Consider the following 25351-nt stretch of genomic DNA (forward strand, 5'->3'; position numbering starts at 1 on the left):
CAAAGGCATGAGCACAGCTGCCAATAATTGTGCTGATATATTAAATACAGAAAAAGCAAAAGGAAAGAAAACAAACAAACAAAAAAAGACTTACAAAGCCACCATCAAGCTCTGAAACACTGACAACATGAAAACACACTTGTTTTGCATCCTTTTTCTGCCCCAGTGTCAAACTTCTAAAGGTCTACACAAAAATTTGACCACTTTAATTCGTAAAGGCTATTTTTTTTTTTATCTTTAACTAGGCCGATACGGTGGAAAACACTTGGAAATGACACACAATAGCTTATCTTACAAAGACATGTAGTAAATACAAAATTTACAACTATGGTGCAACATTTTCAACCCTTTAAGCAGTTTAGAAGAATGCCAAGACTTTGTTATACAAAAAAATGAAAAATTTACCTTAATGTTAGCACTTACAACGAGCCAGATCATATAAAAGAAAATGCAGGATTTTAGTGTAATTTTGAATAGGATTCATTTCAAAGCACTGATTTTAGCTTTTTAAATCACAAAGATCAGCTCACTAGGTACTTCGAACTTTATATTAGCTCAGCAACTAAATAAGCAGCGCAAATACAGTCTACACATGCTGCATTTTTACCTGCAAATGATCCCAGTGCATCTGACAACTGACCGCGGAGCTCGCTCCTACAGGACAGCGTTCGGCTCAGTTGGCACAAAGCCAACACACCCAAACAACAAAAGGCACAAAAAATACGAGTGGCTTCAGGAAATTACATTTGGCCAAAAATATATGACACACAGTGGAAAACTCCATGGCGATTATGATTGATTCCAAACCCTTGACCAGAAAAAAACTCAGTGCCAACTCAGCTGACAGAAGAACTGTACTGCAAATACAGCCGAAATATGAGGAAGCATGTTTCCCAAAATTACTGAATAAATGTAATCTCAAGCACTTTATCTGCAGCACCGCTATTTGCTCGAACAGTAAATCTAGTGTGTGCAGCCCTCTGTTTTACTATTTATTGATCAAATGTTATTCGTGGGATTTATAACTGAATAGATGTTAATCCTTATTCATTCTTCCTCAGTGGGTACTTCACAAATACTCGTATGTATTTTTTTTCGTTTTCTTTTTTCAGCTGGTGACAAATAAAGAGCTAGGTTGGGGGAATGAAAACACAGGGGTGAATGATGGCTTCATGCTGTCACACGCCAGCAAAAAGGACAGAGAAGAGGGTCCTATCACATCGCATCACAGTCAGCTGCAGCCACACCCGCCCTCAGAGCATAAACCCTGCTGCTGAGCAAGGACAGGAGAGGTGAGGAGGGTGGTATCCCCTTCTGTTATCCTCCTTCTTCTATTAGTCTCAACTCTCCAAAATGTCTTATTTCAGCTGTATCTCATTGCTCATCCAGCTTGCCTGTCATCCAGCCATTTCCCTCCCCTCTTCGCATGCTGCAAGTCTCCCAGATTTGGCCATGAGAGGGATTTGTGGGGTGGATCCCAGCCTCAGGACAGCGCTTGCAGAGTATAGTTTGGTTGGCGGTTTGTGTGTGAGTAGGAGTGGGTGAAATGGAAAGAGAGAAAGAGGATTAGAAATGAACTGTGGAGATAGAGCACAACCTGACAATAAGTCCCTTCTCCCCAGTGTGTCTGTAGTTGAGTGTCAGCTTGTGTGAAAGAGAGAGGCGAAGGATTAGCTTGTGAGAAAGGAATCATTTCCCTTTGTATTCCAAGTGATGCTGTCAATCACTGCACTGTAAAAAGGAGCACTCGCTGTGTGTGTGTGTGTGTGTGTGTGTGTGTGTGTGTGTGTGTGTGCGAGAGAGAAAGCGAGAGAGGGAATAGGATGGTAGCTAAAAGAATGTTTTAGATATGGCCATAAAAAAAACCGAATAGTCATAGTCTGACAGCAGAGCTATTTTAGCATTTATCTTTTGCTCCTTCATTTCCATTTGATATAGTTAATACACCTTGTGACTAAATGGCACCACGCATTTCAAAAATAAATAGCGACATCGCAATAAAGGAGACCCGTGCAGCACTTACACAAATGCAAACATAAATGGTGGACTAGGAAATTGTTTAACCTCATTCTTTATTGATCACTGATGGGATTTTCTTTCCCCTTTCCACAGAGGCCAGGGGTAAGGGCTGGCTATGAAAGGAGCTTGACATGTTGGGGTTGACGGACACTTCAGCCGAGCAGATTTGTTTTAATCTGATGATCATATTCAATATACTGACAATCGTTTAAATTTAAAGTAACTGATCGGGATATAAGCTTTCTAGCTATAAACATTTCAAAAAACAGAATTTAATTGATTTATGATGACAGGGTTTTTAAAAATATCTGCTTTTTTTTATCTAGTGCTCAAAAAAATTAAGGGAAGTTATTTTTTTGGTGTAATTTTAAATCCAGCCTTCATGAGTTTTTCCTGGTAGTTTGAAGGTTCTGCACTGTATCTTAGCTGTTTCTAGGACTGTGCTCTTCTGGACAGAGGCCTCTAATGTTGTGGCTGGAATCTGCTGAAGCCACTCTTCCAGTATTTGGGTTAAAGATCCTAATGCTCCTTTACCACTGGGACCACCTTGGACGTTAACTTCCACATTCACTCCAGCTGTTCCTTGAGCCCCTGGTACGTCTCTGTTGTCTTGTGCTCCTTATTCCTGATGTTGCTGTCTGCTGGGATTGCCACAGTTACAGATGTGGTTTCACCACTATGTCTGCTTGGTTGGCCAGTAGCTACTTGGCTGTCTGGAGCTTGAAGTCTCACGGGACTTCAGTGCTTGTCACATTTAGCCCCCTTTGATGGTGCCTCCCATCATAAATTGGGGAATTCTAGTCTGTATGCAGCACAGATGTTTGTGTACACTATCCCAGCGACTTGATTGTGCCTTTCAGTGTTTGTGGTCCCAGTCTGCATCATATATCTTGCTACTGTATGCAGGACTGTCTCTGGGGCCCCGTTACACAGTCTGCAATTTGGGTCCTGTTGGTTGTTGGTAGACTTGGTAGCCTCTGTGGATCTGGTGTTTAGGCGCTGTTCTTTCTCTGCCATGAATCGAGCCTCTGTGCTGTCCTTTAGGCCGGCGTTTTCTATCCACTGGCAGGATATCTTGATGTCAGCCACTGACCTTTGTACATCTTTAGCATGGTTCCCACTTGTTTGTGGGATACCCAGATACTTGAAGCTCTCCTGTATACCTGCTACTCTGCCTTCTGGTAACTCCACACCCTCAGTCCAGATTACATTTTCTCTCTTTGCAACCCTTAGGCTACACTTATCCAGTTCAAATCACATTCCAAAGTCCTGGTGAGATGGATCAGTGAGTTAGTGCCTCAATCATTCCTTTGCACATAGCTTGATGTTATCTATTGTATGTACAGGAGACAACTTATGGTCACTTTACTCCTGAATCTATATCTGTATTCACACTTGGGCTTACGAGGCTGAGGCCTAAATAGCAGGGACAGTGCATCACGTTGGTATAGTCCATACTTGATGGCAACTTGTGCACTTGCCTTGTAATTGTCCTCTAGTGCTGTCCCACTGAGTTTCTGATAAATATTATTAGTGCACTATTAACCTTGTACAGTGCCAAGGACTCCAATATTCATGTGTGAGGCATTCAGTTGTAGGCATTCTTGAGGTCAGTCTAGGCGGTGCTCAGGTGGACTGCCTGGTTTTAAAGTCCTTGCGTACTGCTTTATCGACCAGGACCTTGTGGTTTGGCCTTCTGGCACTTTAAACCCCATGCCTTTCTGAGCTGTGCCTATGTCTTGACTCATGTCTACTCAGCTTGGTTGCTGCAATTGCTGAGGGGAACTTCCATCTTGTGGAGAGGCAGATAATTGGCCAGTAGTTTGATGGTGTCGTACCCTGGATCAAGATTGTTCTACTCTCTGTTAGCCAGTATAGATAACTACCTACGGTTAGCAGCCCTGTTATTTGTGCTGCCAGGTAATCATGGAGTGCTTCTTTAAGATTCTTTAGCCAGTAGGTGTGGCGCTTGTCAGGTGCTGTCCAGCTCTTCAAAGATTTATTGTTGGATGTCTGGCTTTGTGATGTTGACTGGCTCTTGTTCTATGAGGTTGTTGTTGTCTGCTCTGTGTGATGCATCTTTCTGTCAGATGTTTTTCTAGTAATGCCTGGTTTCAGCTCTGGGTACGTCTGTTCTTGTGCTATTTTTCCCTTGTAGCTGAGCGATGGATGATCGGAAAACAGGCAATTTACTCTTTTGGCCTCTGCTTCTCTGGTCTATCACTTTAGCCAAGTGGCCAGAGCTGCAAATCTTTCTTTGGCAGTTTTTAGAGCCTCAGTTATGAACATCTTCTTGCACCTCCTTTTCATCCAGGACCTACTTCTCAGGACACCTTTCTGCACGTCATTTAGCCAAGTAATATCCTTGATTTTGGATTCCAGCCCTATATTCTTAATGGGGGGCTTCCTCTATGCATAATCATATACTATAATTAATGTGTCAGTGGCATATACAGTTCAGTAAATAATTCTTTGATTTAGAATTTATAAGCTTGCGCTTACAAAGAAATGAGCAATCACTATATTTTATGGCAGTCTAATTTTAATGGGGAGCATCAACCAAAAGTCCAGAAAAAAAGCACATCAGATGAAAATCATAAATTGATTTTCATGATCATGCTCATCCCATGAGGCAAGACCTAAATGAAACTATCATACAAAATTAGAGACCGTTCATTTAGAAGTGAATAAACTACAAATTCAGCAAGGGGTCGAATAATTTCCCCCTCTGCATTTGCTCAATGATTTCAGTGATACTGGCAGTAACTAGAACAATGTTCACATCTGGAAGTATTCTCCTCTATTGGGACTTCGAAAGTGAGCCAGGGGATTGGTGCTCTGGATTGGGTGACTATCTTAAGTTTGGCCACCATCTTCATCCTCAGCTTATGCCAAAAATCTGAATGCTTTGAGTCAAAGAGCGTGACTCAAATAACCACTCATTGCAGTCAAGGTTTGTGTGTTTGAGAAGAGCATCTCTTATCTCTTCATGTTGAACTGAAGTAGATGGCCTACAGCAGCAGAGCACCACACTGAGTGCCACTCCTGTCAGCTAGAAACAGGAAACAGGTTACATTTCTCATGGACTTGCTAAAACTGGACAACAGACTCTGCCTTATGTCAGTGCTTCGGGGTGCTAGTGGTGGTGTAATGGTGTGGAGGGATATTTTATTGGCCCACTCTGGGCCTCATTGTACCAACTTAGCATTGTTTACATGATGTGTTATCTAACAAGCTAACACATCATGTCACAAAGCTAAGATTCACTCTAATTGGTTTCTTAAACATGACAGTGAGTTCACTGAACTCACGTGGCCTTCACAGCTTCCAGATCTCAATCCAACAGAGCACCTTTGAGATGTGGCAGTTTTAATAAAAATAAACAATAGGGCATTGGGGGAGAATTTTTCTGAGATTAGAGTCAGAAAGTTATGAGAAGAAAGAAAACAATGAATGGGTGGAAGGATTTTGCTTGATACACAATCCATAAAAAATGCACCCTACCTCATCAACAGTGACTCCATTTGTCATTCCCTGTTTGAATTAGTGGGTTTAATTTCACTGAATCATTTATATTATTTTTCTTGGAAATGTTAAATATGAGAGTACGTTTGACTTTTCTTTCCTTGGTAATTTTTAAATTTTGTTTTTAGCCATGAACTTACTTGTTTAAGCTCGAATAATACTCATGAGTAATGACAAAGTATTGCTTTTCTCTCACATTCTCTGCCTTGCTCTGTATTATCTGTATTGATAATAATAATAATAACAATAATAATAATGATGATGACACTTTTGTTGTTATTCCATCTCAGATGTTGTTTAAACTTCTTTTTAATCCTATTAAAACCTACAGCAGCTGTTGATAAGGTGCACGACCCTGTCCCTGATTCAGAGGATGCATTCAGCCTAACAATGCAGTTGCCAAATCTCACACAGTGCTTTACATGGTCAAGGTCATCTCAAAGTCTCCATTACATCTTGGCAAACAGATTACATAATTGTAAGGCAGTATCCAAAGCTTTCCCTGTACATGTTGGCAGATGATCAGTCACAGTGATCAAAGCACTAGATGTGTTTCTTTGTTTTTGCTGCTCCACTCCAGCCCCCACAGAGTCAGTTATTAGAATACAATATATTATTATATAATATATTACATATGCTGGTACTGTAACAATTCCCGAGATCCTCATACACTGGCAAAAAACCCCAAACCTAACACGCTGGGAGAGAAAAAGTGATTATTTTTCTCTTGCAGAAAACAAAAACAGGAAGCCTTAGTAAGATGAGGAGGGTGTGAGTTTCTGTTTTGAGGTGCGATTCTTGCCGCTTAGCTGCCTGCTGCACCAAGCAAAATGTTTTTTGAACTGTAGATACTGTATGCCGACAGAGATGCAGACAGATAGACAAGATCTGTTTCGTTAAGGAACATGCAAACTGAAAACCAAAATGAGGAGGCACAATCCAACTAATACAAGCAGGCTGGCAGAAAACGCACACGCACGGACAGGAACTGTAAACATATATTATCTATGCTCGGTCAGAGTGTGTGAGCTTCTGGATGCAAGTAAGTGACCTCGGATTAGTCGAAACAATAAAAAGCCACAATTCTTCAAGTTAATTAAGACAGCCCCGTTCTCCATTCCTTCTTTCAGAGCACTGAGCAGGTGGTGATGGTTATGTCGTCGCTGTTGTTCTTGTTCAGGTTTGCACACATTAAGATTCTGTTGAGCTGTGCTTCCCCCCCACCCCCGAGTTACTCTCATTTTCCTCCCTCCCCCACACTCCCTCCTGTCTGTCTCTTTCTCGCTCGCTCTCTCTCTCGCTCTCTCTCATGTTGTGTTTTGTTTGTGAGGATTATGTGGGGAAAACTTCCAGACAAGCGGAAGCTTTAAGACTACAAAGCCACCTGTGTGGTGGCTGGGAGGTAAAACAGTGTGGCCGCTGGAGACTTGGGTCAGGTCAATCAGGGGAGGCAGGCAGAAGGCTTGTTAAGATGCTGAAACAAGTAAAGGATGTCTCGTCCTGTTTCCAAGATCCTCCTCGGAGGCTGCTGGGACCTACAGAACTGCCGATGTGGCCAGCATCGATCAGCTTCCTGCAGCCTGTGGGGCTGGCTGGCTAACTGAATGTCTGTCAAGCTGATGGTGGCTGTCCAGCAGGCAAGAAAACATTTCCAAAAAGGCTCATTTCTACTGAATTGCATTTTTTATTGTTCATTTTTATTGCGCTCGTCTTAACTTCATGGTCAGAATTCAATTTAGTTTTATCCCTGCATTTTTCTCCTCATTGTAAGAAACTGGGCGTGACAGGCTTAATTTGTTTATCTTGATCCTGAAATGCTCTTTGTCCAGTCAAGTGGTACAACTCTGGATCATTGTCACTGCCTGAAATGACATGCCTGACTGCTGACAGCCTATCCCAACTGTCATAAGGTGAGAGAAGCAGTCACCCTGGACAGGTCGCCAGCCCAGGGCACATAATGGAAACAGGAAATCCCAGTTTCATTAGCCATATTGGTTCTGGCTCCAGGAGGCTTCACACTTGCACTGCAGCCCTGAACTTCACCTGGACTTACCTGGCAGCGGCGCATGTGAGAACACAAATGTCCGAGGCAATTTCTAACTGGCAAACTCACTAATGCAAAGTCCAAATCATGTTGTACTGCTTCAAAGAGGGAACAGCACAGCAAATTTTTCAGAGACACAAAACTCTATGTATAGAGTTTGCAGAACAATATGATAATAAAAGTTAGAAAACAGGTTTCACCAGAGCAACTAATGAACTTATGCTACGATAATTTATATTATGGATACACTTGTGATTTTTATTATGATAATTGCTGTTTTGGGTCTGTGACCATCTACCTTGTGAATCAGTGGAACAGTTCTGTTTTGGCTGTTGTGTTATGGCAGCTAAACTTTACCCTTAAAAAATTCTCCCATAGATTTCCACTCGGGATTCACTGAGTGCCTCGTCTCTCTTAAAATGTCTCCAACGAAGTGCCTTATTTCATCCCCACTGCCACGTCATTTGAGCTTATTTTACCAGGTTTCAGCATATAAAAATAACTCTCTGTAATCATGACATCACAGAGGTGATTCCCTTAAAAAATCACCTGGGGTTCCACTGCGTTATTTTCCTCGGTGAATCCTGTTATTTCAACCACTCGAACAAACCTGGAGCTCCGAGGCAGCCAGCGCTCTGTGAATGACAGAGAGCGAGGGGAAAGGACGGCAAGGGGGCTGGTTAAGTGCACTGAGTGAGTGGCAGTAATCACAGCTCTGGTAAAAGCACTCATTTGCTCTGTGTTGCATTCCTCAGAATGGGCCTCCTCTCCATCTGATTCTAGCTCTCTTTCCCTCTGCTTCTCTCTCGATCTGATAATAGCTCTAGATTGAGTAATTGTGTGTTTGAGTAGCGCTACACTGTAGGGTGGAAACCTGCAATCAGATACTGAGAACACAGTTCTCTCTCTCTCTCTCTGTCTCTTCATTCATACCATGCCTCAGCAGTCTGGCCTCTCCACACCCAGCCCTCCCTTCAGCCCTGCAGTTCCTGCAGGGCTCACCCCTATGCTTCGTTTTTTTTTTTCTCCCTCTCTTTCTACACACAGCTTAGTCTACACAGCCAGCGAGGGCCGGGGTCAATAACAGCTGTGCGCCGTGCTGTAATTGATGTCATCATTTCAATTTGAGCTGATTACAGTTGAGAGCTGCTTATCGTGTGACCCGGGGTGGAATAACATGCTGTAGGGCCCAGCGAGCTGTCACGCCTGACCAGGCTTAACTGCTGGACTGGATGGATGGATGAGTTGGCTCAGCCCAGGGCTTCCTTCTCTATTGACTTCTAATGCAGAGGTAATGACTGAGTGCATTACAGGGGCATGGCTGGCGCAAGTGTCTGTGTCGCTGGCATTTAATAGTTCTGGGGCTATTATTGTGATAGGCCTGCCCCTCTGTCAACACTCTCTCACATGATTACCCCTCAGTTGGCACAGAGCTGGGTGCGTGTGAGTGTGTACTCCCATACTGTATGCATGTGTGTGTGTGTGTGTGTTTAGAAGCTGTAACTTTACCACCTTTGATACTTAAGGTAGAACAGTAACAACGTCAGTTGCACTGAATTAATACAATGATGTATTTTTTCATAGTACGTAGTATTTGCGAGGAACGTGCCGACTCCAAGCATCCACCCACAGAAAATAAATAAATAAAACACCTGTCAGTGCTTTGGCATTTCTCCTTGCAGTTCATATCTGAGTCTTTTCAATGAACGCACCAAAATAACACTGCCGCCTTCCGGCATTCCTGCTGTGTACTAATAACACACATGAACAGACTGCGGCACACAGCCACGCATAAATACGGTACATTCGAATCTAGAAAGGGCTACGCCTTCAGGACTAATTATCTGCTAATATAATTATAGCCACTGAAAATACTACACATAAAACATCTTCTAGTTAGTAAGATCATGAGCTTGCTCCTTGGCTCTTAACACAAACAGCGGGCACTGCCCTTAACCCCCAACACCACTTGTGCGATCAACACTTAGGAGCAGAGCCGCTGCTAAAAACAGACAAAGCCCGCTCACTAAAGGAACACTGCCTCTTACTGTCTCCTTCCTTTTTGCCGGAGCTCTGAATCTGTGGGTGTTGGGGAGCCACATTCGTTTTCTTTCTCTTTCTCTGTCATTTCCCTGACTCTTTTAATACCTTCATTAGGAGGGCTCTCCTGTTTGCTGCTACCGCTGCTGGCCAAAAAACACGAGACAGAGGGAGCGAGAGAAGTGAGGGGTGGAGACAATAAGAGAAATGTGTGCAGTAGTTTTTGTCATGCAAAGAGGTAAAGATGGTTCATATTAAAAAAATAAATAAAATTTCATTTTACCATTTGCTTGAGCATTTGACTGAATTGCAAAGGTGTGTTTTCTGTTGTGTTTATGAGGACCGACAAGGTATGCAACATATATCCTATCTGTGGAAATGTGGGTTCTGTTATCCAGGTGTGCATCCACCTGGATTTTAGGAGAAAAAGATGACGGGTAACTCACTTCCTCTGTTAAAGCCTTTAGGATTGCTTCTCACACTCCCAGATTTTTGGCCTACCCAGACCCTCTGTTCCCACAGTAGACTATAGCTGACACCCCATTTGTCACAACATGCTGATTACCTGAAGCAGAAAGCCTCAAACTGGAGATAAATATCTGCATTTGCCACGCTGCAGTCGCAGATGATATTTGTCTGCTAGTAGGACAAAGCATTCATCTCTCAATCTACCACAGTTTAAACATTATTCAAGCATTATCTGCTTTGTGACACGATTTGCTGCACAGTCTTGACATTACGGTTGGAGCTCTACCTGTAAACGGCTGTCTGCATATCCCACCGGGAATACCGACATATTTCTGATGGAATATGTTGGTATTCCAGGTGGGATATGTGAATATTTCACACTTTCAGTCATTTTACTCCATCATCTCCTGTCTGTCCATAATTTTTTTTTCTCTCTCCCTTCTTTTTATAAGATTCTTCTTGTCTTTACAAGTTTTCTCTTTAGTTGTCGTGTGTTCGCATTTATGCGTGGCAAACTTTAAAGTTTAGAATGAACTGCTGCAGTGTAATCCTTGACCATTTCAGCCTGTGTGGCCACTTGAAAGACAGGGCCACTTCAAACTTAATAGTGTGCATAGAGAGCTCGCTCTGATTATTTGGTCTCATAAGAGGAGCTCATCGAGAGCAGAATTTTATAAAAACTTAAAGAAAAGCATTACTAGGAAAGAAAAATTCATTTATTTGATGTACAAGCCTCCCAAGTGGAAATTACTGCATCTCTGGCTGACAGTTTACAAAGCTACCCTGTGTCAGTCCTCAGAATCTCAAGGTGAGAACATTTTAATGGCAAATTTTAATGGATAATTTTGTAATCCTCGATGTCCTATCACTGCAGGGGAAAAGGAGGTCCTCTGACCCTTGACCTTCCACAATCAGGCCGACACAGTCACAAACACGGCGGGAAAGCTGAAGGAAAGGCCACAAGTATGGCCAATCACTCTCACACATACACATAGACATTAACATGTCTCTATATGAAGTTCCAGTTTCTCACAGTAATGCAAGAAGGAATTTTGTTTTCATCTGTGTCTAAGAAAGTGTAAGAAAACTCCAGATTTTTGTTGTACAGTTTTTCATAAAACTGCTTTTATCTAAGCAAGTGTTTCTTCCTATTAAGGTCAAAGCTGAACTGTAAGCTCAGAGTGAGAGACTTTTGTTTTTTGTTAAATAATGATGACAAAATCTTAAATATCCATTTATCACTTTCTTAACCACTTATCCAAAGAAAGCGGAGCGGGCTGAAGCCTATCACAGCTGTGCTAACACTGGACAGATCTCCAGTCCATCACAAAGCTACTATGAAGGCATAGACACACCATTCACAACTACAGCCAATTTAGAATTGCCAGCTAACCTCATTGAGGCAACCAGAGTGCCAACCACGGCACCACCTCGCCTTCAAATTTGAAATGTAAAGTAAGCAGCAGTCCCCAATATGTCCCTCTATCTTTGCAACAGCACAGCCAAAAAAAAATCCTGGAACAATTCTTCTGAACCTCCAAACTCAAATACCGAATAAAGCCTTTCTGACATGGCTGCAGTCGGAAGGTTTTCCACTCATGCTGCTGCATACGTTAATCAGATAAAATCAAGACTGTGATTCTCTGAATTGTCAGATTTTCCTCCTCTAACAGGGATTATATTTGAAGACACAACATTTTCAAAGTCAAACAGGTAAACCAATAACCTGGCGCTTACATAGCCAGCATACACAAAAGCATGACCCTGAAACCACAACAACTATGAAAGGAATTATTTTATAAACCTTTTGCTTTTTATGTTTTTTACATGAAAAAAAAAAAAAAAAAAATATATATATATATATATATATATATATACACACACATATATATATATATATATATATATATACACATACACATATATATATCAGTTTGGCTCCCATGAAACCTGCCTGTCTTTTAAGAGAAATGAGAATTTCAAAGTTAAAAGAGCATTTTGCAAAGAAATGAAGCTTGATTTTTTTACAGCACCATAGTTGTATTTAAATTTCATTTAGAACGACAAATGCATGCACACACACACACACACACACTGCTCAGTTCTCACCATCTATGGTATTCTGTCCCATTTTTGCCTTTAAAAGAACTTAAGGGGTTATCACAGTTTCACTGGTTATTGTTATTGTTAGCTTTGGTTTAAGTTGTATTTTTTAATTTAAACACTACCTCTTCCTTTTTGTAATCGCTCTTCCCTTACCACACTCCTGGGTCACAGCCAGCTAAAGGTTCTTGGTTGTGAATGACAACAGAGGGCAGAAGACACTCTAACCAGGTGTCTGGGTCAATAAAAAAAGAAAGCGGAGGTATAGCTGGGCAAAGCTGTCCTGGGCGGCTCTTCTGGCTTTAAAAAAAGACGGATGTGGGCACAGCTAGGCAGAACTTGGCTGTATTTCTTGGCATGGGAGATAGGTTGTAAGAATTGATTAGTAATGATGTGAGTTGTTCAAGGGCAGAGAGAAACAAATTAAATCTAAGCAGACAGCTCTCACGTGATTGTTAAAAAGGCTTTTTCTTCTCTTTTTCTTTTGACTCTTTCACGTGATACCTACAACGCTGACATCAATACTGCAAAAAAAGACATGATTTTTAAACTGTTCTTAAGCCTGTCTTGAGAAGTCTTTTCATTTAGTTTTATACTCCAAAACACTTTGTGTCATTACTCGAGGGCTAAAATATGTTTTAGTGCATTTCAAATCTATGTATGTTTTATATTTTATGTATACTGCTTACATTCTTGAGTTAATGTGTAACTGTACAGCAACAGGACATAAAAGTGGACGGATATTATTTTTTTACTGACAGACAGATATGTGGATACTGAACATATCACAGGCAATGCGTATGAAATACTGCAATATAATATCCACTTTTGGTGACAGAAAATATTATTCAACTTATTTACGATTATGCTGAGTCTCTCATATCACTTGATTATGATAAGAGAAAGTTCTTGGGCTGGTTTAATACCTAAAAAGTCCACACAGGCATGAGGGGCAGCACACAAATGCTCTAGTCTTTCCTTACATGCTGAAGAAGAAGAAGGATGCCCACAAGCACAGGAAAAAGTACACATGGCACAGCAGAAACTGCACGAGGAAGATGGTGACTAGTGCTGATGCCCCGACTCACTGGCAAGAAAAGGCAGTAAGAGTCAGCTATGTAAGTATTTTGCATTGTTACCCTGAAATAGACATTAGAAAAGATGTTCATACAGGATAATTCGATATAAATGCTTAAACTAATGTAATGAAATAAGGTTGGTTTAACGTTAGCGGGCTACTCAGCAACAATCCCAGCATTTCTGTCTGTGTCCTGTTAACAGAATGTAACGTTAAGCTGTCGAATAAGCAGTCTGCCACCACAATGTCGGTGATGTAAGATGAATAATCAAATTAGCATTCATCTAAAATCAGCAAAATTAGTAAATTGGTGTGAAACGGAATATTCAGAATTGTGTACTTCTTCTGGTATGTGTACCAACGACTAAATTTCTGGTACGATGACGTCCCTGCGAGTTACTACTGTTTATAATACCAGTGGAGTGTTCAGAAATTCATCTATGCAGATTAGGGATTTTTCTGGTGACTAATTTATTAGTCGTTTAAACAATAGAAAAAATGTGACTAGTTGACTAGTCTAAAAGACAGAAAACCCTCAGACTGAGCAAACTTTAAATGGAAGTAGTTGCACACTAAAAGAACCTGTGTTGTTTGTATTTAGGATATATAGATATATATATACCATTAAAGATGTTCCTCGTGAATCAGATCATGTTTAAAATGTTACTGAAACGTGCTAACTCACTATAGCAGTGCTAGCAGCAGTAGCTGTGGTTTATCTCATGTTAGCAGCCACGCGTTGCTACGGAATCAGGTGACATGCCCCTTTAGTTGCTTGATTATATCCCGGTTTATCCTGATAAACCATACAGCTGATCCTATTTTACATCGAACACTGCAAAGAGCCCAAACAACAGCACTGTTAGTACAGATGTCGTCTGTTTCCTTTGCTCTAACTTCACTTCAGACAAAGTGAGTGAGAGATGCTTGTTTTATGCAGGTGTAGCGCAAAGGCAGTCCACCTATACCTGCAGAGAGTGTTTTCTGTCAATGTGGGCAGTGTCACAAGTATGTGGTGCAACCAGTTTGTGGTCCGCTCTTGGTCTGTTCGCCAGCCGCGAAGAAGAGCGACGTTATAACATGCAAAGATCTGAAACCGAGTGTTCAAAACACTTAAAAGTGTCCACTGCAGCCACTTTTCATGCTGTATTTTTGATTTTTTTCATCACTCCCTTCACTTTTCTGCTCCACTTTTTAACCACTCAGCATTCCACCAACACATAGGTTATCCATGTCCAGCAACATGCAACTGGTATTTTGAAGGACTACAAAGAAGTACGTTTGCAGAAACCCATCTCCGTGTCCACACAGAGACACGTATGCAAACAGACACATTTGTGGGACCATAAATTGCACTAGGCGGACCTGCCATGGTCTAGTTGACTATCACATCCTGAATGTGGATAACATGGGATTTTGTTCCCCATTTCTTACTATGGACAAATCAAGATTATATCTAAAAAAAATTCAAAATCCATGCACACAAGTAGCATGTTTAAATAAAAGAAAGCAGTGCGCTCAACAAACCAATGATCAGCACTGGGTGATCTGTTATGTGTAACCAGCTACACTGTGACAGTAATCTTTATTAGAAATTGCCAAAAGGCTCTGAAATGACAGTCTGGAGCAAGCAGCAACAGCAGTGAGTTGCCACTGGCTGGTGTCAAGCTAAGTGGGCATGTCAGGCCTATGCTGTCCTGGCACCTTGCCTGCTCTCTCAGTTGCTCGCTCAGTCCCTAGTGTCCCCAACCCTAAACGGATCCAGTTGCTGTTGCTCAGCTCCAGTGGGGGGGCCGATCTGGCTGACTAACAAACCCTTTTTTCTAATGAGGAAAACTCCTCCCCGAATCTCATCAGTGCCTGTGCAAACCCCCATGTGCATATTTCCTCATATTTGCTTGCCTATTTTCTTCCGCCCCGAGGCACATCTTTCACACTTGTCCATTCCACCTCTTCCCCGAGCACCGGTCTCCATCTTTCTGCGTCGTCTCATTTCGGTTCTTGTGCACAGTTTTCACACCGTCTATATCTCACTTCTCTCCCTTACTGACAGCCATTCACCAACTGTTTGCCGTCTCCTTTCTTTTTTCTCTATTCATCATCAGCTCTATTAAAAGCATTTACAATTCGAGCTCTTTGAGCAACTGTTGTGCAACCAAAATATTTTGTGGTGGCTATTTAAATTTGAATGCTGTTGTAGTGTTAGCGACTTGTCCACACCTTCTGTATCTATGTATTACAAGCCTGCTAAATGCTATTCTAATAGCTGAAGTAGTGATAAATAAAGAGGTTATCTTTGAAACGTCAGTAATCCCTCCTTTTCCCCTTTGCATGACTAAACTAAAAGAGGCAAGAGGACAGAGGGATGAAAACATGACTCAGGCTTTTCTCAGGGCAGACCTAGTGTTGAAGCTTGTTTAGAGGACACCAGGCAGAGCAGGATGGTTGACCCCATGAGTGCTTGTGAGGATCAAATCTTTTACGATCAGCTCTATCCATTCCCTTGTGTCTCCTTGTGTCACTTTGTCCACAGACAACTTTTCAGTCACGAGAGAAGAGCACAGGTCACACACTTACCAGGCCATCACAATTGCTGATCGCCACAGTGGCTCCTGGCGTGTCTGTGATGTCACCCACATACAAGCATTCATCGTGCAATGGCTCAGAGTACCGGATGCTGTCGTTGTCATCATGCCACTCCATCTTGGCTCCGGGTGCAACCAGCCTGGCATTGTGGCGCAGACGTAAGTGGAACTCCCGGCCGAAGATGGTGACGTTGTAGTAAAGCCTCTCCCGAGGGGGCACGGCTCCTCTTGGTCCTTCCCACTCATCATTGCCTTCTCCTACCTCCCTCCTCCGGCGCCTACGGGACTGCCCTCCTGCCATGCTGCCAGCCGAGACGGCGTGTGACAAGAAGCGGCCCTCTGCGTCCACACTGATCGGCCTAACCAGTCCATACTCCCCCAGGATGTGCTGCAGGGAGTCTAGGAAAAGGACAGGTAAGTTGGGTGGGAGGGAGGAAGGGAATGAGACAAGAGAAGGTGAAAGATGGTAAAATGCACAAATGTGGGAGGCAGTCAAGAGGGAGAAGTAGAAAATTTAAAAAAAAAAACAGCACAAAGAGGAGGGTACGTCATGGGTGAATAATGGGGGATAAATAGTGGGGAAAATCAGGAGTCATGGGAATGGAAAAAAAGAGGTGGGGGGAGGAAAAAAGGGATTAGGAAAATGTCAAGTTTGGCAAGGAATTATTTATTCCTTATTCCAAGCTGCGGTAAGGGTAGCACAGTGATAAATAAAAAGTGAAATCTGTAACCTTTCACACACACACAGCCCCACCCATGAACCTAGAGGCGACCCCCGTGCTCGGCAGTTTGCGTTTGGAAACGGCAGCCTCAGCAGTGCACGCTGCGCTCCTGACACCTTCTGTTGCCCTTCCACCATCAACGGGAAAGTCAGTACAAGATCAAGGTGCTAATTGCTGCTTTATCACGCTGTTTTATCACCCACAACCTGCTCAAACCGAGAATAAACGGAAAACCTCTATTAAAAACAACAACAACAAAACTGATCCAGTGGCTCAGATCCCCCCTCCCCAGCCGCTTCTTATCAATATGAACTGAAATGCATCTGTAACCACTGTTCTCGTGATCATCAATATCTATGATTAAGTGGTTATATTTAAACTGTCCGTACAGATAAGTATAAGACACACGTTTTTAACTGATATCAAATGACGATTTCTAAGATTAGAAAGCTCTTTCTCTTTTAGTGACATGTGACACTGACATTACAGGTGCAACCTCGCAGCGCTCATACACTAACACATAGCCTGCACACACTGAGCCAAGGCCACTTTATGGTGTCAATGCCATTACACAGTCAAACAGTATGTTGCTGTCACCTTGTATATGGTCCCCGGATGCAGTTCCACTTCTTTCTTTCTTTATTTTAATATTTAAGTATCCACCTATAACATCTAATTCATAAAGTTTGCAAACCGATAAAAGCCAAACACACAGTGTAAACATTTCTTCATCCTCCATGTTGGAGGAATGATTTGATAATAGTGTGATCAATAGGCTGACATCCGACTCCAGCGTCCTGTGACAGATCGATAGATGCGACAGCGGCCGAATCGGATAATGTTAGGCTACTTCCCTGCAAAATCCGACAGTAAACCGGTGCATCAGATGCCCTCTTACACCCCAGATAAAATTATACCCTGGACAAGGGGTGGGGGGGGGCAAATCACAACACTGCTTGCACCGCTGAGGGACCTTCGGAAAGTCCCTTTAAGCACCACAGCAGGACACGGGCTACAGAAGTTGCAAATGCGCACCACAATATCATTTGCAACAAAACTGCAAAAGCGTGGCAAAAATGAAACACAAGCAAGAAGCAGGACAGTGCCTCCCCGCTACGATGAGCTTCCACACTTCCAGTGAGCGCGCGAGAGCCCCCGCGCAGCCCAGCTGATAAGATATGATCAGATAAGGAGAACAACGTAAACACTGACCACGCTCAAGTGGACTCCACTCACCAACGCTACTGGCGATGTAAAGGCCGCTGGTGTGCAGCAGAAAGGCCGGTAGAATAATTAGGACAGTATATCCTGTTGAGAAACCCATGGCAGCTCCGAACTGCGCAGGTGAGAGAGTGGGACTCCGGGCTCCAGTGTGGTGAAGTTCCCCGCCTGGCGCGACCAGCCACGCCACGACAGCAACAGCACAGCAGCCCGCAACTAGACTGCCAAGTGCACCGGGAGAGACGGAGCTCTCCTCCCCTCTCTCTCTCTCTCTTTCTCTCTCTCTCCTCCTCCTCTCCGTCGAGGTCTCTCACTCTCGCTCGCTCACTCTTCTTCGCTCCCTCTCTCACTCAACTCTTCCCTTCTCTTTCCGCTCTGTCTCTCCTTCTTTCTCCCAACTTCTCTCTTGAATTCTGCGTGCTCCCACTTTTTTTCTATTTCTCTTACCTCTGACAACTCTCTGAAACTACACACACGCACACACAGAGACCGGCCGCCGGGATCCCACCCACCCCGAGTGTCTCCTCTGTGTGATAAGTGAGGATATGTGAGAGCGGTGGCTGTGCTGCGGCTGCACTGATGGACCGACAGACAGCTTTTTTTTTTTCAAAGAAAAGAAAAGAAAGAAAGAAATGCGCTTCATGGCACATCAAGCGCATGTCACAAATCCGAAGCATTGATTCTTATTTTTTATTTTTTACACTTAGACACCCTTTCAGGGACCATAACTGCTGTTAAACCCTGCACTCCACCGCTCTCCGACGAGCTGCGAACCTCTTTGTAAACTTTGAATATTCCGTTAAGCTTTCTTGTTTTCAGTACGCAGCAGCGCCCCGCGTGGTGTGCTGGTAGAAATGCACTGAGTTTTGCAGGGCCCAAGGGTCCAATTTACAGCCAGCGAAAAAAAAAGAAGAAGAAAAAAGAAAAGAGAGAAAAGAGAAGCCTTATAGCCATAACCTGCATTGCCCTCATTTAGCACATCATTTACCCTCTTTGACCACTAATCTTCAACTGTTGTAAACAGAAATAAGATGCATGACGTGAACTACAGAAATGAGGCAAACCATTTTTATTTCAAATTCCTTTTTTTCCCTTTTAAGAATAACATTAAGGAGAGGTAAATAAATAAATCTTTAAAATAACATCAAAATCAATTAAGTTAATCTGCTGAGTCGCAAAATAAGCTGAGGTTCAGATTTTTTTTAAATTTTTTTTAAGGCAGCAGATTTATTTATAGTCTTTAGTTTCTATTCATTTTTATTCTTGTGCCAAGATTTTCAAAGCAACAAAAAGCGATCAAAGAGTTCCAAAGATGCAAAACACTGTTTACTTAGTTCCAAATACTGCAAAACACATCAGATTGAAGTGCAAAACAATCAGCGTAATTATAATTGACCGTTCCTCCATGATATCATTAGTTTTAAAATATGATCATCTGACTAATATATGTCCTCCTCCATGCGGTCAAACAGCTTCTAACCTCAAGGGCATGGATTTTGGGGTGTGCTGTGGTGTCCTGCACTGGGATGTTGGCAGCAGATCCTTTGGGTCTTGTGGGACGGCTTCCCGCAGATGCTCGATCAAATTGGGATCTGGGGAGTTTGGAGTCTGGATCAATGCCTCGGGCTCTTTGTCGTTTTCCTCAAGCTGTGCATGCCTGGGCATTTTTTTTTCCATATTCCAGCTTCACGCTGCACTTGAACGAGATGGCACAAGTTATTCATTTCACCTTTCAGCGCTTTTGCTGTTGTGGATGATCATCTAGGTGTGTGTTTTGAGGAGGCCACGGTGATCCTGAGCAGGTGTTAAAAAATGGAATAATTGTGAAAAAAAAAGAATTACACCAAAGATCAACCAATAAATAAATAATACATCCTAGTTCTTAACTGACTTAATAGACAGTTACTTGTGGGACTCTCAGTACACACAGCTGATTTTTCTTTGTGGAACAGAAAAACATATAGAGGAAAACAGATTTTTACAGAGGTAAAATAATCGGCGTGGATTGCTTTTGGAGTTAAGCCTGTACAGCTGCTTAAAGGTTACACATAACTTCAAATGACAGTATTAATCGTGCAATAGCAGAGATTTCCCACCTGTCTAACAGTAACCCTGTCAGTTGAGAAGGTGCTACTTGCTAGTTTGGAACAGATCTACTGTCCAACAATAAAATACCCCAAAAAAACTAACAATCAGTAGCCTAACCACCAGGTACAGCAGAGGCTTTCTTTCGCTGTGCCCCCAGGCTGATCCAATAAAGCATCGTGCATAATTAGATGATGGTATTAATTACTCTTTCTGCAGAAGCTCAGTCAGTGTAGTGCTGCTTGGTTGCAACCTAGAGGCAGACAGGCAGTTTATGTCAGGTAAATAATGGGAAGCCACAGGCAACTGAAAATTGTACATTTTTAACTTTTAAAAAAGTTAATTGTCTGAGTGGCCTTGCCATTAGCGTCTAAAAATGTAGGTTAATTAAAATAGCTGTTTTCCTGTTGTAACATTGTTTTATTATAATATTTCAGATATAAGGTTCTGTTTAAAACTGCTGTGAATCTGCTGCAGCTCTGCTCTAAATATATTGTTACCAAGGTTTTCTTAAATGTGCTTCATTGAGGAAATATACTCAGTATAAAGTAAGTCGATTTATATGATTTTGTGCCTTACCACAAATCTGAAATACAAATGATTCGTCTTCAGCTTTCTTTTTATACTTAACACATATATCACTGAGCCTCTGGCACTGGAGTGAAGTTCACTCTTGATGATTAATAAGTGGTGAACACAGAGCTGTATGGGTCAAATTCTATTAATGATACTGTAATTTCCAATCATTATAAATCGTGATATGAATTGACTTATACGCTTTTTCAGTTTTCCTTGGAGACACTGTAAATTTCGGATGACTACAACATTCGAAAAAGTCACAGCTGCCTGACAAAACTGTCAGCTTCACAAATAAAGTTGCTTACTGTGAGCATTTTAGCATTCTAATTAGTATTTAGATCAAAGCAGTGCTGTGCAAATAGCCTCACAGATCTGCTACAGTGGCTTTTAGACTCTGATTTCTACAAAGATCTGGTAGCTAATTCCACACGCCACTGTGTGTGTGTGTGTGTCTGTGTGTGCTTATGTGTGTCAGCTTTAAACAAAAAGGCTTAAAGAAAGGAATTTGTTTACGTATCTCCAAGCTTATCAGAGGAATCTTGTTACCGATTAGTACGATGTACCGTGTCAGTCATAATTTGCCCAAATTTGGCTTTTCTCAGTATAGTAAAGATGGCAATATACACTCACAGGACACTTTGAAACATGCACTTTGCTAATACTGGACTGTACTGGACCTATTTTTAGGTAGTTTTATTGCACAAAATATAATAATGTACAGTTCTATCAAAACAGAGTGTCTTTCACTCTGAATACTTATTCACAACTACTATTAATATATTAATATTAATTCTTCATGGCACAGATTTAACAAGATTGTGGAAGTATTCCTCAAAGATTTTGGTTCATATTGATATGATGGCATCACACAGTTGCTGCAAATCTGTCGGCTGCACATCCGTGATGCAAGTCTCCTGCTCCAACACATCTCAAAGTTGCTCTATTGGATCCTGTTGGAGTTTTAGTGATCATGGAGGCCAATGAAATACTCAATGGTACATTCAAGAAACTAATCTGAGATGATTTGAGCAGCATTTTTCAACCTTCTGTTGCTCAATTTTAGTGAGGCTGTTTAATCCTCAGTTTCCTGTTCTCAGCTGACAGAAGTGGCACACTATGTGGTCTTCTGCTGCTGTTGCTCTGCTCCAGTGATGGATGTGCTGTGCATTCAGAGATGCTTTTCCGCATACCTTGGTTGTAAAGAATGATAATTTGAGTTACTGTTTCCTTACGAGCTCAAAGCAGTCTAGCCGTTCTCCTCTGACCTATGAGATCAACAAGGCATCAGAGCACTGCCACTCACTGGATATTTTTATCTCTTTCAGACCATTTTCTGTAAACCCCAGAGATGGTTTTGTGGGAAAAACCCAGTATGAGCAGTTTGTGAAATACTCCGACCAGCCTATCTGGCACCAACAATCATACCACAGTCACAGTCGCATAAATCACCTTTTTCTCAATTCTGATGCTCGGTTTGAACTTGTTAACTATGTCTACATATCTAAACACAATATGTTGCTATTATGCGATTGTCTGATTTAATATTTGCATTAAGCAGCAGTTGAACGGGTGTATCTAACAAAATGTCCAGTGAGTGAAGACCCAAGACGATTCTTTGGTTTGTTCCTTTGGAATCATGAGAAACAGAATTCTTTATTAATCCCAGGAAATTATGTGGTCACAGTTGCCCTATGACAGTAAATAACTAAACTAAATTAAATAATACAATATATTAAAAAGTTTCAAAATATAACAAAATAGTTCTAATTAAAATATTCCACCAGTTTGCACAAATTAAATATATCTAGAAATCTGGAAGACTGCTGATGAATGGCCACATAGGCTGTATCCCAATTCAGGGTCTGCAGCCTTAAAGACCGCATTTTAAGGCCGATTACGTCACAGCGACGCGACGAAGGCTGTCCCAATTCGAAGGCTGCTCGAAATGCGGCCCTCAAATGCATCCTTCATTTCCCTGAATTTTAAGGATGTGGCGGTGTAGACTTCGTGGCCCAACATATCCCAGAATGCATAGCGCGGCGGTGGGTGTGGATAATTTTGCCGAAAAAAAAAACGGCGGATGAGGGGCACCCGAAGAGTAAACTTTAAGTGAGTACTGAATATTATGTCACTTATTTATGTGCAAATGTTTAATAACGAAGAACATTAAAACATTACTGTTGGCCACATGTCTGCAAAGTTATGTGACATTAGTGACGTTTGTACTAACTTGGTTTTAAAGCCTTTACTTTAAAATATACGCCGTTCAATAGCTGACTTTAATCTTACAGAGAATGATCAAAGCTCATGTAGAAACAAACAAACAAATGAACCAAAGATTTTCTCTTTCATTTCTGTCAAACAAAGCTGTATGAAACGTTTCCAGCTGTTAGTATCATGGTTGCTAGGCAACCTGGGCGGCGCAATGGAGGCTAGACCGTCCCATTTCACAAGCCTCGCACTTCCGGCCTTAGCGTCTTTAAGTACGCGGCCCTTGAGGATCGTTGAGGCTGCGTACTTTGAGGCTGCAGACCCTGAATTGGGATACAGCAATAGTCACTGCCGTTGGTTCTGTTTCCATGCTGTCTGAACTAGATTTTCTTATATTCCGTGTTTTTAGTTTCATTGTAAAGAAGCAACTTCAAAATTATTATTCTAAAAAAACAAATTAAATAAAAAAGCTGAGCTAAACCAAAACGAATCTAAGGCCACCTCATATGTGTAAATGTTATTTTCTGAGCCTGAGAAATAGTGATGTAGGAAGAAACAGAAAAAGTAATGTTAACATTTCAGTGTCTTGCCGACATAGTCATGCAGTGCACTGCTTGAAATAATTAGGAAATAGTTTACTTTTGGCAGGACTGCTCACCCTGTCAACAGGATCAGTTAATGAGCAAAATTCATTGGGTAAGTTATTGTTATATGTAACATTGAAATGGTGTGTGTTTCAAATATGTTTCCTTATTATAATTACATCACAATATTAAAGTTTTTTGTACGAGTATTTTGTACTGTTTCTATGTGAATAAAACATAATAAAGTGATGTCCTTAAATTTACAGAAACGCCACTGAGGGTAAGAGAAAGGGCGGAGAGCAAGGATGAACAGGAGAGAAATCAACAAAAAAATATGAAAAGGATTTTAAAGAAAACATCAAGGACACACGCACAAAAACAAAAAAAACCTTGTTACATCAAAAAGAAAAGCCAACAAAAAGTAACATGAGACATGTTAAGGTCAAAAAAGAGAAAGGATAGAGTAAGAGAAGAATAATGCAGACAGGGGGACGTATCTGGGCCAGCATGAAAGCACGCACATGTAAACACAGTCCAATTATACCTGGAGGTCTTTGCCATACAAACACACAGTGACCCTCTGCTGAGAGAGAAAGAGTGCGACTGTGTAAGTGTGTGTGTGTGTGTGTATCGCGCAGTGAGAGGTCATCTTTCACCAAGCATCACAGTTACACCTTGGTTCCCAGTGCCTGGATCTTCAAAAGCCTGTTTGGGTACAGGGGAACACAGATGCACACACAAAAAAAACCCCTCTTTTTCAGGAAAAAGCCACGCCCTGCTTTGCCTCGAGTTCCCACCATAACAACGCACATGTAAGCGTTCCCGATCTACACACCCTGCATGCCAGTCTGTGACCAGTGGACACCCTGCCTCCATATGAACACCGTTACCCGCATATACCCGCCACCCTTCACACCATCTCCTCCCGCCCCTCGCTCCTGGTTACTTTGCTGTTGCCATGGAGATACCAAGCCCTGCACCTTGAAAAGTGCACTTGGAAGGAGTCGAGGAGAGACAGACAATAATATCCCTATTTCCAGACAAACAGACACACACACACACACGAGCGCACAAACTCTTGTGTTTGTGGAGGTTATTATAACTAGGTTTGGCAGTGCCGGGGTTTGTGTGTGCGTGTGTGCAGGCCCATGTTTGTGTGTTTTTATGGGAGGTGGGTGTTCAGATGTCCATTGCCTGTGCATGTGCAAACAGATTGCGAGTGGAGAAATAGAGCTACATGGTCAGACGAGACAAGTGGAGAAAATCTGTTGTGTTCTCAACATGTTGCACTGTTTCAGGGCTTCATGCGTTTAATATAGATTTTAATTACAAATTGTTATATTAGATTACCCCTTCAAGTGTCTATCCCCCACTTTAATGAATTATGGTTATCCCCGGGTACTGGCATTCAAGTGAATCCTTACTAGATTATTAATACTACATAAAATCATTTAAAAATATATTCTGGTTTTTGCTCAAATTTGTGTTTTATTGGTCTGACTAAGTGCTGTAAGTGCTGCTTGTACAGTCTGCCTGAGTGTTATGCACCTTTTCTCACTAGCAACTTGATTATGCTGCATGTGTTAAGGGCTATACTGAGTGAGCATATGCTGAAAAGTGTCCTGCAGGGCCACCATTGCCAGTCTCTCCAATGACTCCTGCTGTCCTAGCAAGGTCAGGCAGCAGGCCACCATGTGTCAGCATGTATTAGCATATCTTATGAATGCAAGGACAGGTGTTTCCAGCGTCTCAAAGAGGTTACATGATGAGGCATCAAAGCCCCATGACAGCACATCAAGCCAAAGCCATGAACTCGGACACAGGTGTCTCCTGAAAGTCGATTGTCATAACTCTACATGGAAATTAATGTGTGATTGTATGCATTTGTGTATAAAAAGGCAGGTGTTAACAATGCATTGCACATGTAAATACACTGGCTATCATATAAGTTCTCATAGCTTATAGTTGCATTTCATGTGTAGACTATGAGGAATATAAGGGGTTATTGATGAACCCCAAAAGAAAACTCACATCAATGATTTGATTTGATTTGATTTGATTTGCTTTGGTGCCACAGTTTGTCTGTA

At 41.9% G+C, this 25351-nt stretch overlaps 1 protein-coding gene across 2 annotated transcripts in view; it reads right to left on the minus strand.

Annotated features, from left to right (window-relative positions):
- The window catches only part of LOC102778260 (A disintegrin and metalloproteinase with thrombospondin motifs 2-like), a 137166-nt gene extending 119150 nt beyond the window's left edge, over nt 1-18016 (minus strand). For both annotated transcript variants that reach the window (XM_087849273.1, XM_087849270.1), the window contains exons 1-2: nt 17821-18016; nt 15855-16261 (exon numbers count right to left, since the gene is read on the minus strand). In XM_087849273.1, the coding sequence (XP_087705399.1) occupies nt 15855-16261; nt 17821-17908 (495 nt within the window). In that variant the 5' untranslated portion in view covers nt 17909-18016. The remainder of the gene's footprint in view (nt 1-15854; nt 16262-17820) is intronic.
- Nucleotides 18017-25351: the final 7335 nt, after the last annotated feature.

Source organism: Neolamprologus brichardi, chromosome 2 (assembly GCF_056152115.1).
Source record: "Neolamprologus brichardi isolate AB-2024 chromosome 2, ASM5615211v1, whole genome shotgun sequence".
Classification (NCBI taxonomy): Eukaryota; Metazoa; Chordata; class Actinopteri; order Cichliformes; family Cichlidae; genus Neolamprologus; species Neolamprologus brichardi.